The sequence below is a fragment of the Pavona decussata genome, unplaced genomic scaffold, assembly GCF_977016875.1.
Source record: "Pavona decussata unplaced genomic scaffold, jaPavDecu1.1 SCAFFOLD_391, whole genome shotgun sequence".
NCBI classification, from domain to species: Eukaryota; Metazoa; Cnidaria; class Anthozoa; order Scleractinia; family Agariciidae; genus Pavona; species Pavona decussata.
Genome location: NW_028145763.1, coordinates 630,069 through 647,809, shown reverse-complemented (window position 1 = coordinate 647,809; position 17,741 = coordinate 630,069). Strand labels below are relative to the sequence as shown.

Sequence of the window (17,741 nt, the reverse complement as noted above, 5' to 3'; positions counted from 1 at the left end):
TTCACATTTTATTTATTTTCCTGTTTTGTTGGTTTTGTATACGTTTTCTTTTTATTCTACTCGAAGACATTAGCTTTCAGCTGCTCTCCAATTCGAGTGAAAATAAAGTTTATGTATGTATGCAGGAACTACTTTAGCTGTGAGTTTCTTGGTAACTATCCAGGCCTATGTTGTGTCTAAATTATGCCTTACGAAAACAAAGAAGTCAAGCGCTTCTTATACCAAACTGTTTTTTTTTTTAAATGCAATTTCAGACATGTTAGAGCGGTTTGCAAATGAGTGTCGAAAGTAATTTTGCGTTTGGTTTGGTTTTGCATTACTACGCCCTACGTTAACAAAACTCGCGCTACTTTCTCAACCAATGGGAATCCAAACCAAAATCAATCGTGTTTTCGCCGCACGCGTTTTTCCGCGCTTGAAGCCAGTTACATGTATTTGCTTCGAATTCTGATTGGCTCGTTGCGTTGTTTACATCTGTTGCGATTGGCCAGCGTATTTACTTTGGTTTTGGTTTTACGACACTCGATTGGAAACCGCCCTAAAGATAAGAGTTTTATAATATGGTTAACAGGTTTGGAATATAAACTTACTTAAACTGAATTTAACTCAGCACGAGAAAGCCAATGGCAAATATCTAACATTGTCCAAAAAGAAGATATCGGGAGTTTTCTGTAATTGTTTTTCACCAACCGAAGATTATGTTCATTCCGCTTATGGTCACTTTTGTGTTGTTGTTTTTTCAGTGTTTGTAGTGAGGGGAAAAATGAGGATCTTCTTCATGAAGTTATTCTAATTGTTGGTTACTTCACGGTTTTGAACAATGACAACCAGGTAAATACTGGAGTAACATTTGCAGGGAAATTTTGGGAGAAAAATCTCCAATTTCATTTAGTAAAATATTGAACATCAAAAAGGAACGGTTCGCCAGCTTTATCTCAGTGGCCGGCACACTTTAGGATTTCATCCGCGGATCAAAAAGAACGAACAACTTACACAACACAAAGAACGGTAGTTCAGGAAAGTATTGTTCAGTAGTCTTCATTTGAATGGTCATAATTTTGTTTTTAATCTTTAAAAATGTTATTCGTTGACGCTCGCTAAGTTTTTGTAACATCGGAAACGAATAATTTAAGTTAGAAAATAACAACGGCTAAAAATCGCAACTTGCAGAAGGCAGACCAGTTGGCTGTTTACTAGACTCGCCTCAAGTCATTGTCTTGTGCGCCGAAAGAGTGACCGATGAGCGAATGTCGAAAACGGACTTTGAGAAAGTCTAGCTATTTACAAGCGTGGCTGAGAAGTTGGACTAAGGACTACCAACAAACAACTCTGCTAGCGGTCAGAGCCCAAACCACTCGGCCATGCGTCTGTCCACAGTCTAAAATGTTACAGTCATCTGGTGCTTTTGGCTAAAAACCTTGTGCTGTTTATCAGATTTTTTAACCATCTCTGTGAAAGTCACTAGAAAATGTTTTCTCTGTTGAATTTCCAACCACAATCTCACTTACGTGTTACGTTTCCTTTTTTTGCAGGTGTTTGTTCAAACTGGGAGACCTCCGACGTTACTGCAACATCTGTGTTCTCTTCCGTTTCAGTATTTTAGTGATCCAAGGTAAGCTCACCACAGGCTGTCTCAAGCTTAGTGGCCTTCCTTTAGATTTTAAAGCGGTGTTTAATGAGTGTCGAAAGTAATTTTGCCCTTGCTTTGGCTTTGTTTAACTGCGCTTTGTGATTGGTTGGCAAAGTTCGCCCCCTTTTCTCAGCCAATGGGAAACCAAAACCAATCGTGATTTGCTTGCACGCGTTTTCCCGCGCTTGACGCGTGCTACATGTATTTGCTTCGGATTCTGATTGGTTCATCGTGCTGTTTACGTCTTTTGTGATAAATCAGAATGATTACTTTCGTTTTGGTTTTAAAGGTCGCTTTTCCGGTCCTGTTCAGATTTCGTGCGATTTTTGCCAGTTTACCTGCCGCGGTCGAATTTCATTTGACACGTCTAAAATGCGACGTTTAAGTTGGGCTTTTCTTGTAACGTGACTCTTTACGTTTTTGTTCCAGGCTCAGAAACGTCCTTTTTCCAACGTTAATCGCCGCTTGTTTTGAAAATGAAGAAAACAAGAAGATAATTGAACAGGAAGTGAGCTGTGCGCTCCTTGAGAACTACATCGAGGTAAAGTAGACAGCCTTCACAGATTTTGCATACCGCACGCGCACGGCGTTCCCGCCAAAATGTTTTTGCAAACACAATGCAAAATTATGCTAACAAGGCGCGTTTTTTACAACGATTTTGACGTAACAATGGGTTCGTTTCTTTGGGAATCTCGAATCCGGATTTTTGAATCGAATCCACTCTGGGTGAGGATTCGTCGGTTCCTTTGATACACCATGATCCGAGTGATCTTGGATCAAAATCCGGATTTTCCCAAAGAAACGCACCCAACGTTGCGTTAATCGCTTCCGTGTAGCATAGCACGCAGACGATTTACAACGCAGTATTTTGTTACGGGATGTTGCAAGTTTTTGAATTTAAGTTTTAAAAATTTACAATATTTGCTACACGCTGTGCTACGCGGAAACGAATGTTGCGCTAAAAATTGTTTGGTGTGTCATCACCTACGGACAATTGTGGACAGTGCAACTTTACGTGCTTTTGAGTTTTTAAAAACGTGGCTTAAATTTACCGTGCAGGAGTATTTAGCTATAAGGAAGCTTTAGCAACGACGACGGCGACGGCAGCGAAAACGCCACTCTTAAGGACGGTGCCTACTATTGTTACTGCGCATACGTTCTGCGCATCGCGAGATGCTTGGGTTTCCTATGGGTGGTGGCTACTAATACAGGAATATTTTTGCGCGGTTTAAAACTATGCGGAGAAAGCAGAACTTACCAAATGCTTTTGGTATCTCAAAAGAAAATTGGAGGTAACCATGCATTTTTGAGAGATAATTAAGCTTCAATTTAGGAAAAAATCCCATACATTGCTTTATATTTTGGCGTTTTTTAGAGATATTACTGCTTAATTATCTCTGAAAAATGCATGGTTACCCCCAATTTTCTTTTTGGATTCCAATAGGCCTTGCTAAGATCTGCTTTTCCCGCATAGTCATAAACCGCACAAAAATATTTCGGTATTAGTAGGCACCGTCCTTAAAATGAATTCGTTTTTTTTTATTATTTTCTAACGTCGTCGCGATTATTCCAGAACGCTCTAAGTGTCAAATGTAGGTGAAATTTCCTCATGGGGTTGAATTCTTGGAGACCACACTAACGCTTAGCTGAAAGACAAAGAAAGATTCGTCGTCGTGCGTTTACGTCCTCCATAAAACGTCCCGTCAGGAAATTTCACGTCCTAGTCGTGCAGTGACGGCAAAGAAATTTACCAACAAGTGTAATGCACGTGTATTAAGCCTATTGCTTTTTTGACGTTCTCGTTGCCGTCGCCGTCGTCGTTGCTAAAGCTCCGTAGTAACTGAAAAAGTAGCAGGTTTCTCGGGTTGAAATTCGGGACAGTCACAACTTCGGGTTCGTATAACCTGCCTTTTCATCCGTCCAAACTGTGGCATTTTCGTCAGTATGGTCAGTTATCGCCAGACTACAAATTCAGACTCAGAAATTCGGATTTGGTTGTAAAGAAAACCTAAAGTTTCGTTCGGCAAAATGTCATCTCAAAACTAATTCCTGTCGTTTTCTGAACGCTAAATATCTCATAAACAATGCGAAATAAGGTCAGCTAGCGTTTTCGTTAACTCCCAAAATAGGATGAATTCCGTTTCGTTAGACTTTCTGCTGAAGCATCCAAACAGATCAAAATGGATTAGCTTTCACAAATACGCGCTTAAAATGCCACAAAACAACCTGGGAACATAGTTTGGTGCCCCAGAACACATGTTCAATCAGAAACATTGTGCAAAGTTTCAGAGTTTCCAACAAATATTCAGGTTACCAATGTTACTGTGTTTGAAGTTTCCAAAGAGTGATCTCGGCAATCTCCGTGAGACTCCCAAATTTTATAAGTTACTTGGTACTGAGTAAGGGAGTCCTTGTAAAGAGCATACTCTTGACTCCTTTCATTAACAAACATATTTATTGTCATTTTGCAGGAGCAAATATTAGATTTACACCACGATAACTTGCTTCCCTCGCAGAGCGCAAGGCGTTCAGGTGAGTCGCTGTTCATGCATTGCTAGCCTTATCGTAAGTGGGACAATACTACGATTGTACCAACACAAGAAAGGATGTCCTCTCTTGACCAACATTGTCCCCAGAGTCTTTCCGATATTCAAAAAGGCAGACGACAGCGAAGAGCCTGTGACTTGCTGCAAAATGTTCCACACCTGTACTCCAGGGCCCAGTTGTTCAAAGCCCGATTAAGCTAATCCTAGATAAACGACAACTTTGGTTCGAATTTAATTGCACAACAATAAAGATTTTTCAAGAAGATTTTTTCCCTCAGTTTTGACGTTGACTTTTCTTTACCACTAGCTTAACATTAGAGTTTAAAAACAATTTTACCGGGCGAGCAGAAAACCTGGGTTAACTTTCGAATCGTGGATTAACGTTAATTGGCTTTCGAACAACCGGGCCCAGATTGCGGATTGATTTTCCCCTTGGCTACACTTTTTACAGGATCAAAATAATATGAGTGCCGAATATTTGATGTCGAAAAATGTGTAGCAAAGGCCAGAATCAAGGGAGTGTCACGTGACAAAATACTCCACCATAGAGTGTTTTCATTCACGTGACTACCAGCCATATTGGTTTACTGAAACAAAAGAAAGTATTTACATAAAAATAGAGTTCAATTCCCAGAGGTTTAGTTTGGGACACCAACATGGCCGCCATTTCTTTGTTTTGGGACACCAACATGGCCGCCGTGACGTCATGTGAAAACACTCTATTCATGGAGCATTCGGCAGCGTATGCCTTACTCGTTCCAGTCTTCTCACCGTTTCTAGGGAATTTCATTTTGCCCTTTTGCCACTTGGGAGCCTATGGGCCAAAAAAATTGAAAAGGAAGTATAAAGCTAGCTAAATTAGAATTTCCAGACAACAATATACATTGAAGTGCACATTTTTTTGGCTTTTAATTCTTGAAAAAAAAAAAAAAGTTTTCTGTTTTTGTTATTGCCCCAGTGATGCTTTTGGTATCATGATGACGTCTAATGCGTAATGCTTCCATTGCACCTACCTTGTAAAACCTACACTGTATAGGTGGTTTGCAACCAATCTCTAGAGATCCAAAAGACAATGGTGTGGCAGCCATGTTGGATGACAGAACCTTTTATTTTGCCATCCAACATGGCCACCATGCCATTGTTTTTTTTTTTTTTATCTTTTGGGATTGGTTGCAAACCACCTATTGGAATCTTTTTTTTTTTTTTTCTTTTTTCAGATGGCGAGGTATCACAGCGTTTCGCATTGGTGAACAGATTTCCACCTCCTAAGTGGGAAGAAGCAAGGCATTTCCTTCTGGGATCTTGACGGCAACTTGTCTGTGCTAGAAATATTTTAGAGTGGTTTGCATTTTACCAAATTGTACAAAGTGTGGAATAAATTGTCAAGCTTCATTCAGATGTCCAAATGCACGCAGATAAATAATATTATTGTGTTTGTAAAATAACGTATTAATTTATAAAGCTGTAACCAATTGGGTGCTGCATTAGTTAAATTTCTCTATTAAGTTTGCTCATTCCCTATGAAAACTTTTTATAAGGTGTAATTTTTTGTGAAAATTAGAGGAAAACGCCGCAGAAGTGCTTTATTTGTCCTATTTTGATTCTACACTCTCAATACGCCTTCTAATAAATTCTACTTTTCCAAAAAGATCACATCAAATACTATCGACTAACATTGCAAGTACATGGTGTGCAGCCAAGCCATAATAACAAAATTCCTGTAATCACAAGGTAAAAGGCACTCCAGGTTGTTGTGTTTGTATTCATATTAAAGTACATTTTGTTTTTCACTTTTTGCTTGTGAGTGCACAAAAATATTTGTTATGTGTAGCTTTACTGTTAGTATTTAAGTAGTTATATTTTTAATAAAAAGAAATGACCTGGTTTGTTATCTTTTAAATATTATTTATTGAGGAAACTTCAGTTTTCACTAGGGATGGAAGGTTTTTCATTCCCTCATGCCTTGGTTGTTTTTCATACACACTTAATTAAATTAATAAAGAATTGGTCATAACAGAACCTGTCTTGTTACATTTCTTTAAGCCATTCTATAGAGCAGTTTTCAGTTGGGTGTCATAAAACCAAAATCAAAGTACTCTAGCCAATCACAACAGACAAATTTCAACACTGAAGAGTAAACAGTTAGTCTACGTCACACATGACCAGTATTTCCAAGAATGAAATGACCATTTGAATTCCTCTTTGTTGTGTCTGCCATTTGAATAGAATCTTGAAGATTTCTCTGGAAATCTTTCTGCAAAAGATTCATTAACTGAAAAAAGATTCAAAATACGTGGGAAATAATTGTCATTCTTGAAATACAGCACTTGATACTGTAGTGTAAAGAAAGATTCATAGCTTTATACCGTCAATAAACTTGGGAAATTTCTAGTGGAACTCTGAAAACTCTCGGTGATGTTCAAAACTGACATGTAAATTTCAGAACTCTGTTCAAATTCCAAAAGCACTGGCCATGTTTGATGTAGATTGACTGTAAGCATTTATAATGAACCAATGACATCGCAGAGCAAATATATGTAAAATGGAATAAAGCATAGGAAAGCACGTGGGAACTAGTCCTATTGGTTTTGGTTTGAATTCTGATTGGTTAAAAGGTGGCATGACTTTTCTCAACCAATCGCATAGCAAGCAAAATAAGAGTTATTGCTTTCAACACTCAATTGAAAGCTGCTCTATCTTGGACAAAACCAATCTTAGGGACTGTACAATAATTACCAACAAAAAGAAGGGGGCTGGGGACTGCCATAGAGTGAAATCAAAACAAGGATAAGAAAGACAACAAAATAACAACTTAATGGGTTATGATACAACAAAATTAATCATTGTAGTGCTAACATGAATCTGTTATTATGAATGAAACTGGAAAAAAATAACTCTTTAAAATCAATAAAGAAGGTTTGAAGAGTATAGACTGCAAGCAGTCACACTATTTCCTCAGATCAAGAGCGCAAAGTGATGGTAAAATTATGCAAATTAGAAAAGTGAACAAGGAGGCTCTCGGCTTCACAGATCCGCTAGAAATCGCGCAAGCGTGACAGACATTAGGAGAAGAAAGAGACTGCTCACAGTCTATGGAAAGTGACTGCCACCCAGCAGTAGTCTGCTCCAGACTCTCGGTGTGCCCACTCCTTGTCTCCCGCTGTACACACCAAGAGCCAGGAATAGGCTACCCAATTAGCTCAGTTGGTAACAGCACCAGAATGAAAGTGAAGTGAAGTGAAGTGAAAGGTCATGGGTCCAAACTCTGGCCAGAAGACAAACCTAATGGCAAGAGCATGCTACTATGCCTGAAGTTCAACATTTTGCCTTGCATGTAGTTTATATCGTGGGGTAGTGATGTTAAGTTGTTGGCATTGCTTTCTACACCTCTCAGTGAAACGAAAACTTGCAGTCTTTACCAAGAGTTATGCGTGGAGGGGAGAATGGAAGTTAGTGATAGGCTAACCACACTTCCTCCGAAAAGCTGGACACAACCAGCAGTCCACAGGCTGATGTGGCCCAAGCGTTAGAGTAGGGTGAAAGAGCAAGGGAGAAGAGACAAGTTTTAAATAAAGACTAAACAAATGCTTCATACATTAGCTTTCATTTAAAGGCTTGACATGGAGTGCAAACAGAGAGTGAACTATTCCCAGATATTTTGTCCTAGCTACATGTATATGTAACAAAATTCCAAACAACTTTGGATGAAGTTGACTAAATCGGAGACTGGCTAAAGGGAATGCAAACGTTGTGTACATTTGTTGAATAATTAATTGTACTAATGTTAACTATTAATCTTCCAGCACAGTCATTTCCAACATTTCCTTTGCATTTTTGTGTTCTTCTGTATCAGCTAAATCTGCCTCAGTATCCTAAGAGACAAACAGGAAAATCAACATTAATTTTGTGACGCTACATATATTTGCAATAAGAAGGATTTAGGTGAAAAGCGTTTTTAGCTGTTTTAAAAACAAAAATGAGTTTAAACACCATTAAAATGTGTGTAATCGTTGCATAAACACATCAACAACACATTTACAACAAAACAAAAATAATTGTAACCCCCAACAAAGGATTTTGAAGCAATAATTAATTTTATCGGTCAACACGAGAATTACTGTCGCAAGGCTTCATATCAAAGCATCATTTATCAGTCCCAGGATTATCATAAATTGATGTGACACACAGCTCAGTATGAACTGAGTGATTAAACATGTTCAAAAGTGTTTAAACACTGTTTCCATGTGTTTAAATGCCTCTGTTCAAAGACATTAAAACACCCCTTTTCACAAACTGTGTCACATTAATCGGACTACCTGTGGCCTACACACTGAGCTGTACCGCTTAACCTGATAATAATAATTATTTTCTGTTGAATGAAGCAACTACATGTAGGTTGGATTATTGCTACTGAGTACTCCTCCCTGCATGGGATACTGGTCCATCACAGGGTTATCCCCAGCAATTGTTGCTGATATCCATTCGTAACTGCCGCTGATATCCATTTGACTTTGTGCAACACCCACTGATTTTCCATCCAAAAATAACGTCAAAATCTAAAGTCCAAAATCTGAAAATTATCCAAAGTCTGGCATGCTTACCATTACACTGGACCATGCTTCCACCAACCCAGGTAATCTCTCAGTCCTTTTTAGGGGTTTTAATACAACAAGCCAAAGTGTCCTAACATTAATCATAACAGTAGACTTTCTCACAGTCTGTTTTTATAGAACGCAGTCTCGCAACTCCACTGAGGGGTAGGTAGTTTATTAGAAAATTACCTCACAGCCAAAAGGCTGAATTGCGTAACTTACAAATGCTACTGTATAAATACAAAATCATAAAACAATAAATTCAAAATTATGCGAAAGGACCATCCCATAAGGGATTATGAATGTATAAACTATCAATACAAGATCTTTCGACACCATACGAAGTTGACCTGAGGCAAGCCTATCATAACAAGAACAATAAATTATTACTTACTACAAGTGTTTGTAAATCAGTGTAAGCACTCTTGAGGCGTCTTTTGCAGTCTGGGATCATGATTTTAGATTCCTCAAGAACTTCTATCTGCAATGAAAAGCAGCCTAACTGGGTGAACATGTACCACAGTGTAATACCACCAAGGTCACATTAACAGAGGATTTGTTCTTGATGGAAAGCTGAAGTTGCAAAGTGTTAGGGTATTACAAGTTCATAATTTATAAATTGGGTTCAACTGCAACTGTCCACAAACCTGTTTCTTTATGTCGTTCAATACAAAATACACTCTATATCTGTCCACAAACCTGTTTCTTTATATCGTGTTCATCTTTGTTCTCTGCCTTCATCTTCTCAACTTTTGCAGATTGGTCCACAACTTCTTTTTCATACATCTTCTTCTCTTTTGCTAACCTGGGTGATTCAAATACATGAAAATTGGGTGCAATATTTTACACAATACACTGTAGGTACCGCATCACATTTCCTCCTGACCAATAACTCAATGCATGAGGCATCTATGACGAACTCAATCCCTTCATAGACATTATTGTAATTTGTTGTGTTTGCTTGCAGCAGAAAGGCTATTGTCATTCAAGTGCAGGTCAGCTGGTGCGAATATACAGTATCTATGGAAATTCATAGTGTTTTTTCCAAAAGTGGACAAAATCATTGTTATTTTTTCATAATAAATAGAGGATATTACATGGCCGCACGGAGATACAAATCTCTGTTTGAATGATCTATTTTTCAAGAGGAGAAGAGAAATATTTTGTATCTCTGAGCAGCCTTGTAATGTTCTGTTTATTATATAAACACCAATGAAATACCAAATCATTGCAAAAGGCACACTTTCTTATGTAACCATAGCTGCAATAGTGATCTTTTCAAGTGTGAAGTATCACGTTTTTGGGCGAAAGCTCACCTGGTATTTCATTGGTTGTTATATAATAAATATTATTATTTTGCCTTCGCCTTATATTGTTATTTACATAGGTATTCAATAGATGCAACCACAAGCAGCTCTTCCATGATGAACTTTCAGCTGGGAAGTGCTCTTATTCACAATCTTAAGGTCTCCCAAAAGGCCCTTGAGACAGAACCTGCCTCCTGTAAGCAGACAGCCAATTGAAATGTACCTACATGTACTGGCACAGCCTCATTACCACAGGAGCAGTTACCCCTCAACCCCCCCCCCCCCCTCCCCCCTCAATGCACTAGCTATATAAAACTTTACAATATAAATACCAAAATTCTTGTGCACTGATCAGCTCTTAGCTATTGTCTGTAAGAGTACAGACAATAAAATGACGTCAGATGTAACGTGCGCTTTCTCAACGGAAAATAAAGCCAATTCCGCTCACACTTTTTCCATGTTATTATAAAAAACAAACTTACAGCAGTTTTCTATGGTCTATACTCTTATAGACCATAAAATGATGCCATAATATGTTCAAAACTATACTCTATAAGAGTATAGACCATAAAAAACTGCTGTCAATTTGTCAACTGACACACCTCCCAACCCCCCCCCCCCCCCCCCCCCTATACAACCACCACCCTCCACTGATGCATTATTCCTTTGTTTGGAGTGTACCTTGTGAGTTAATTAAAACTTTTTTTTATCCTGAAGTCAACGGCTTATTCACTATCACTCTTTCAACTTCATTTTCAATGGGCCATTCCATTTAATATCTGCAACCCCCCTATTGAGCGACTGGGAAATCTGAGGGGGAGGGAGGGGGTCTTTAAGAGTTATTTCTGAGGGGGCATTTATGTCAGTATCTTTTTAACTCTATCTTTTTTCCTGAGGGGGGATGTGTCGGCACTTTGATCTTAATTTCTGAAGGGGTCTTGAAAAGTTATTTCTGATAGGGGTAGACACAAAAGCCCTCGCTCAATAGGAGGGTGCGAATAATAAATAGAATGGCCGTATTGGTGTACCTGTACATATTTGGCACATAAACAGCTCGCGCACATCTTTGTTACCAAACAACAAGCTTACCTTTTCACAACTCCTGTCTTGATCTTAAGCTGTCGCAATCGGGGATCAGCAGAAGCCATTTTTACAGCGGAAACAAATTGAAAATCTCAAAAGATGTCAACTTAACTTCGAAATCGAGCACAAACGACCGCCAAAATGACAGAACTGACGAAGGGGGATTGGGAGCAAGTGGTTGAGAGCGCATGATTCGAATTTACCGCTGCTGAGCAGAAAGATAAATGTCTGAGGGCCGAACTTTGCCGCACTTTGCGCGAAAATGCAACGACAGCTGTGTGACCAGCTGGCAACTCTTGTAAACACTAGGTAAGCTTAATGAAAAATACAGTTCTTTGCGCAATTGTGCAGCTTCCTGGAGTTCCCGTTTAATTTATTTTCCTGGATGTAGAAAGACAAGACGAGGACAGAACCAATTAGTCAAATCAAGCTGAAGGTATTGTTTTCGTAATTAAAAGTTTGTGAGCTCTAAAACATGGGATGACTAAATTTTTATGGAGTTTAAAAGAAGCGATGCAAACTTCTCAGAAGTTTCATCGTGATTTGACTTATAAAGTTGTTTAGTTTGTAGGTTTTATGCTGATAAACTTTTTCAATGTAATCGTTGTTTAATTAAGCTTAGTGAGGTTATTAATGTGAAATTCATGCTTACTGAAGTTCCTGGTAATGTTCATCGTATCCTGGTGAATTTTTCACTTGTTGCCAGCTGTTTCATATTGTCCTTGTTAACAAAATAATACATTCATTAGTGACATTGTTTTGTTTCGTTTTTGGTGTGTTTCTTGAAAAAAGCATCTGGATAAAAGTCCAATCATTCAGCCTTACGCATTTCCATATAGTCATTTGAATTCATGATACGGTGAAGCTTACTGTTCTTACAAATAAGGAGACATAAACCCCTATTTTTGTGTGCGTCGTGGCAGGAATTACAAGGTTATGGATTTCTTAAAGACGATTTGGCTTTTTGTACTCCTCGAGTTCACTTCTCTTTCAAGCCTGTGGTGTCATGAGAAGTCTTCAGACCAAACAGATTCCCATTCTTGTGGCAATCAGTACAGCGAGTCCTGCAATTTAGGCAAGAATGATCTTACAAATGAGGAGATGTTCCAGCGCGGCCACATGAAGCCGTTTGGATCACACCGGCCTCCTGATTTCATTGTTGAAGAACTTCCTCACATGATTTCTCCACAAGACTTTTATATGCACTATGTTGCAAAGCATAAACCAGTGGTATTGAAAGGTAATGATAATTGGCATAATATCTTGGTATATTTCTGGTGTATGATAACTTGTTACTTCAGTGATAGATTACATCATAAATGATTCTAGGCAAGAAGGTAATAGGTTAACCTGAATGTCCACCACCCCCTCTGCTTTCACAGTTCATGCTAGTCCTATTTAATTTTCAGCCCCACCCCACCCCCTCCCAACTTTGACCCCTGGGGGGAGGCACAGGTAATGTAACATTATTGGACATATCCCAGACAACTTGTCAATGCATTTGACAAGCAAGTTCATCTCAGCCAGCCACCCACCCACAAAGTAAAAATTGCTTGGAGCCCTTCATGTGTAATTACTTTCAATGTACCTCATGCTGATAAGAAAAAATTGAGTAAGATTTGTCAACAGAAATACTGGTATATTAAGTTATTGAAGACTATCAAATAAATGACAGGTTCAAATACAGTGTAGTTACAAACACTGGGTCACATCTGCAATAATGACTATAAGCAAGTTAACCTTGTCTGCAGCTCTGGTTCATGTATAAACTTTTTAATATAACTTTTAAATATTTCTCCCAAACTCAGTCCTGTTTTTAAATGAGGTTTTGCATAAAAATGAACACAATTTCTTTTTTAAAAATTTCTTTTAATGTGTAATATACCCATATTTTTAACCTAAAGGTGCTGTGAAATACTGGCCTGCATACAGCAAATGGACCGATGAATATCTGAACGCAACATATGGCAATGCAGAGTTTAACATGGAGACCAGGGATGACGACAAATGGAATATTCCTCCCAGCATGAAACTCCATGAATTTCTCAGCCAGTATAACCATTCGAATCGTTATCTAGTTGATGAGGTTCTACCAGACATGAGAAAGGACGTGATACTTCCTTTATGTTTGCGTTGTGAAGAAATGAGCTCATACTTCTTCGTTTCATATTTTTGGATGAGCACTGGAGGGACATCTTCATCCATTCATATTGACACAGATGAAAATCTTCTGTGCGTCATACATGGACACAAGGCTGTCCTGATGGTGTCTCCAGTTTATTCAACTTATCTCTACTCTGACGAAGCAAAGGTGCTGGGTGTGTCAGACATCAACCCCAAGGCTGTTGATCTTGAGAAATATCCTGACGTCATGAAGGTCCGATATCACTCGGCGATTGTAGAGGAAGGAGACATAGCTTATATTCCACAGATGTGGTGGCATCAAGTCATTTCAAGGTAATTTGTGGCCTTTAGCTAAGGAAGAGTCAATAAATCTTTAGACAGGAGACCCACAAGAGTTTTTGTGATGTTAATTTTTTTTCTTTTTTAAATACCAACTCTTGCAAATCTTATAACCATACATAATTACAATAGTGGATCCAGATACCTTTAGGTAAGTGAGTGCCTGCTCTTGAATGCTTGACAAAACATAATGTGAAACAAAATATCTTGGTTTTGGTCTTAAGGATCAAGGCCCTGAGTTGCTCAAAGCATGGTTAGCGCTAACCCGGGTTAAAATTATGCCATGACAACCTATAGGTTTTTAAGTAATACCTCTTAACTAATGGTTAGCGCTAACCATGCTTCGAGCAACTCAGCCCAGGGGTACCCTTGTCCCGATCCCTTCCCTTATTAAAATCCACTACTACATTGTTTTTTCCCCTCCAAATTCTAAAAATTAGGCCTTGTGAAAACAACCTTCTTCTACAATGACAAACTAATGGATAAAACTATTACAATAATTAATTACTAATAATTTATTGTGTGCAGTAGCCATTTGTTTAGTATCTCAAGATTCGCAGAACGTATGTGCAGCAACAAAAGTAGGCACCGTCCTTATAAAATAATGATTTATGTTACATGTCTTGTTAACAGGCCTGAGAGACAGCAGGCAGTGGCCTTGTGGTGGAAATCAAAGCCTTCAACGAAAGCACATGGGCGGCAAGCAACTCCCTTGAAGCTAAATAATCTAAACAAAGGTAAGATAACATATTGAGCATATCCCTCAGACTTCCTTTTAGAGCCCAAGTCCAATGAAGTTCCAAAAACTATGATTTCCATACCCCCTCCCCCCCCAAATGCTCAGTCCAAAACACCTCCAACACCTGTGAGGTAGCATTAAGCTAACTTTGACTAAAATTACTTACTTACTTACCACAAGCTAAAGGGAACAGTGGAGGTATCATAGGTCTATCATATTATTAAATAAAATTTATTCAAGAACCCCTCAACCCAGCTCTCAGAGCCTAAAATCCTTCCATGCAAAAACAAGCCTTCTCACACCCCTCCTCAAAGTGTTCCCATTGACTGTTGTATACTCTTAATTAGCTTGTTGTCTCGAGCTATTTTAATTGTTGTCCAAACCCAAATAAATTTGCTTCAATAACCCCCCCCCCCCCCCCCACCTGCTGCATTAGCACCTTGCCAAGTGATTTGTCAGGCCTAAAGCCTACATAATTAGGTCCACAAGCATTTACTTGCACCTCAGATTCAATCAGCGATTGTGTTTCTTCTTCTCAATCCTTTGTAGAAAAATATTCCTTTGGGAATATCTTAGCTCAGTATGAGTTATGGGTGCAGAATGTAAGCGACCATGTTCCCAGACTTGAGTGCAACGACCAGAGAAAGTTCATGAGTGAGTATCGCTTTGAAACCGACAAAGAAGAGAATGCACCAAAGACATTGGGTGATGGAGGTTATTTAGAGGAGGTATGTGATATACTCAAACTGCACTACACTAAAGAGTTAACATTTGTCCTCAGTGCTAGTGGCACAACATTCATTTGTACCCTTCACATTCACATTTATTTAATAATAATAATAATTAATAATAATAATAATAATAATAATAATAATAATAATAACAGTAATTTAGAATTTAATTACTAGGATTTTTATGATTAGAAGTTCGGAGGTTAATTGTATGGACTTTGGTCGTTACATTGATTGGCTACGGCTGGCCGCCCAATCATTGTTTAGGTAATCTGGGCATCCAGAAGTTTTTACTGCCATTTTATAATAATAATAGCTCTATTTCTATAGCGCTCGTACCCTGAGCTCATGGCACTTTACAATGTAAAAAGGAGGAAAAAATAAGTAAATAAATTAATAAATAAAAATGATTTACATATCTCAAGCATACAATAACCGCCACAATCACCCATGACTTAACAACAACAAGCTTTATTACCAAATTAAAAAGTTAACAAAGTTAAACTTAATTTACTTGCTCCCGTCTGGCCTCGTAGCTCAGTCGATAGAGCAATGGACGATCAGATCCAGAGGACATGGATTGGATTGGTGCCAAGGTCAAAGATTTTTCCTTTGCCTTTTGCAGACTCCCATATCCTTACTGGAGCTAACGCTCATTAGGAATTTTGTGGGTATTTTACTTTAGAAATTAATATGTACACTGAAGAGTCACTTTTCTGATCCATCACTACTTACAAGTTGCACACTGCAGCCAGGGGGGAGGGGGTCTTCAAGATCTCTTAAGATGGCCGAACACAGCTTTCCAGTATACAGGTGTTAGTAGACATTATTTGAAAACCACGTACTTCTGAGTAACCCAAAATTAGCATGGTGCAAGATTAACCAAGAAGGAATAAATTTTGATACTTCTCGTTGAGCAAGGTGCCGTTGCCGTGGCAACGCAGCAAGCTATTAACTGTCCAAAAATAATGGTTTTCCTTAATTTTTAGAAAATGCACTCATTATTTTTTTTTTCATTTTTTGTATCCAGAAAAACTCACAAAATACTGACATAGTGACGCTGCTTTAATGTAATTTTTACATCTCCTGTAAATGTTGGTTCTGCACTTTAATGTTTTTTGAAGATACCCTCTGTTAGATTTTGTTTTTGGTTTGTAGACGAGTTACGCTTTTAGAGAACTACTGTTTTGTCAAATTTCACGAAATTCTAACAAGCGGGTCCTCAGAAAACAGTTCATTTCCATTAAAACAACCAGCGCAATTTTTTGCTCAAATGCGAATATGTGGCTTTTAATTAGGTTTTCTCAGCAAAGATGAAAAGGGTACAAAAAGGCTTAGCTCATTGTGAACTCACTTTCTTCGTAAGGCGATAAATGAAGGATTTACAAAAAAGAAACTGTGTTAATGTAAGAGCAAAACTTACCTTTGTGATCCATTTAGTATAAAATCGAGAGATTGATAGTATTTGCTTACCACAACCCCAGAGCGCGCTTAATAGCATCACTAACAGAATCTGTAAAGTGCACGCAAACTGTGTTCAGCTACCTTAATCTCACTTGATTCTCACACATTCCTCAAATTGATTTTCATGTACAGAACATGCAATATTATGATGAGTAGCTGACTGCGAAATTTGCTGTGAATCTAAGTTATTTTTTCCAGTTTATACCCATAGAAATGGCATTTTTAAACTGTACAGAACATGGTCATTGTAGATTTTTACCCCATGAGGAGTTGAAAACTGGATTAATCTTTCACTGGATTTTTTGTTCAGGAATTGGGTTTACAGCCCGATGAATTAGACAAGACGGAAGGAGCAGATGCTATACCTTGCAATTTTGATTACAACAATGAAAAAAACCCCTGCCGATACCAGTGGTGCATTGAGGATGAGACAGACATCAGGTGCATGCGGTACACTATGGACTACTGTGTGCAGTATGATGACCGAGGCTGTGTGATTATGCTACCCCAGATGATGAACAAGCTTGGCTCTTCAGATTATAAGGAGATTCAGCAGATGCCTTCCGAGTTTTGAACACGTTTGCAAAGTCCTTAATATTATCACAGGAAATTTTCATGCAGTACTTATTAATAGTAACTCTTTATAGTAATTTAGTTCACAACAGTACTACAATTACATTGAGCTAAAGTTACATGTAAATGCTTACAAATTTATCAAACTGCATATTTCTATTTAAACAATCAAGGTCTCAAGATCCCCCCTCGAATCTTGCAAGAAAGGTGGTGAGTCGCTCACCACTAACAAAGCTCTTAATTTAGATTTACTCATCAATAGCACTGTTACGTTTCAAGTTGTGAAAAGAAGTGCACAAATATGAGAATTTCAGAGTGTCAATAAAGACGAAACTCAACATGTGTGTATAGTTTCTTCTCTCAAAGGCAACAATCTTTAGAAAGCTTTAGCTTCCTCTCAGCCAGACTTCATAAACAGACACTAATTATTTCCATACTGCCACCACCGACCAAGAAACCACTGCACTTTAGTTAATATTATTTTCTCTGTAAAAGTTGAAAATTTGTCAGAATCTTTGTATTGGTTGTCAAGGAAACATGAACTGTACAGTTTATCGGAGTAAGAACAACTTTTGTACAGTTTTTACACAACAGTTTTTAAATAAATCCACTG

The 17,741-nt window shown here is 38.2% G+C and overlaps 3 protein-coding genes across 4 annotated transcripts in view; 2 read left to right on the top strand and 1 right to left on the bottom strand.

Annotated features, from left to right (window-relative positions):
- Positions 1-6,195, top strand: part of LOC146451242 (S phase cyclin A-associated protein in the endoplasmic reticulum-like) — a 35,344-nt gene extending 29,149 nt beyond the window's left edge. For both annotated transcript variants that reach the window (XM_085099229.1, XM_085099230.1), the window contains 5 exons: positions 744-831; positions 1,533-1,612; positions 2,060-2,171; positions 4,102-4,162; positions 5,394-6,195. In XM_085099229.1, coding sequence (XP_084955355.1) covers positions 744-831; positions 1,533-1,612; positions 2,060-2,171; positions 4,102-4,162; positions 5,394-5,482 — 430 coding nt within the window. In that variant the 3' untranslated portion in view covers positions 5,483-6,195. The remainder of the gene's footprint in view (positions 1-743; positions 832-1,532; positions 1,613-2,059; positions 2,172-4,101; positions 4,163-5,393) is intronic.
- On the bottom strand, positions 6,061-11,323 carry LOC146451241 (tubulin-specific chaperone A-like). The gene is made up of 4 exons (XM_085099232.1): positions 11,165-11,323; positions 9,468-9,573; positions 9,163-9,249; positions 6,061-8,048 (listed from the first exon to the last, which is right to left on the bottom strand). Exons 1-4 carry the CDS (start codon positions 11,221-11,223, stop codon positions 7,968-7,970), a joined length of 333 nt encoding a protein of 110 aa, XP_084955358.1. The 5' UTR covers positions 11,224-11,323; the 3' UTR covers positions 6,061-7,967.
- Positions 11,324-11,394: 71 nt separating this feature from the next.
- Positions 11,395-17,466, top strand: LOC146451240 (bifunctional peptidase and arginyl-hydroxylase JMJD5-like). Its single transcript, XM_085099231.1, has 6 exons — positions 11,395-11,594; positions 12,082-12,398; positions 13,063-13,615; positions 14,255-14,358; positions 14,910-15,088; positions 16,866-17,466. Exons 2-6 carry the CDS (start codon positions 12,095-12,097, stop codon positions 17,127-17,129), a joined length of 1,404 nt encoding a protein of 467 aa, XP_084955357.1. The 5' UTR covers positions 11,395-11,594; positions 12,082-12,094; the 3' UTR covers positions 17,130-17,466.
- Positions 17,467-17,741: the final 275 nt, after the last annotated feature.

Bases quoted from the DNA above. Each gene is read 5' to 3' on its own strand.
- LOC146451240 (XM_085099231.1), top strand. From the start codon at position 12,095: ATGGATTTCTTAAAGACGATTTGGCTTTTTGTACTCCTCGAGTTCACT. The intron at 13,616-14,254 runs GTAATTTGTGGC...TCTTGTTAACAG, and splicing joins TGGCATCAAGTCATTTCAAG to GCCTGAGAGACAGCAGGCAG. The intron at 14,359-14,909 runs GTAAGATAACAT...AATCCTTTGTAG, and splicing joins GCTAAATAATCTAAACAAAG to AAAAATATTCCTTTGGGAAT.
- LOC146451241 (XM_085099232.1), bottom strand. From the start codon at position 11,223: ATGGCTTCTGCTGATCCCCGATTGCGACAGCTTAAGATCAAGACAGGA. The intron at 9,250-9,467 runs GTTTGTGGACAG...TTTTCATTGCAG, and splicing joins AACACGATATAAAGAAACAG to ATAGAAGTTCTTGAGGAATC. The intron at 8,049-9,162 runs GTAAGTAATAAT...TTTGTCTCTTAG, and splicing joins CTGATTTACAAACACTTGTA to GATACTGAGGCAGATTTAGC.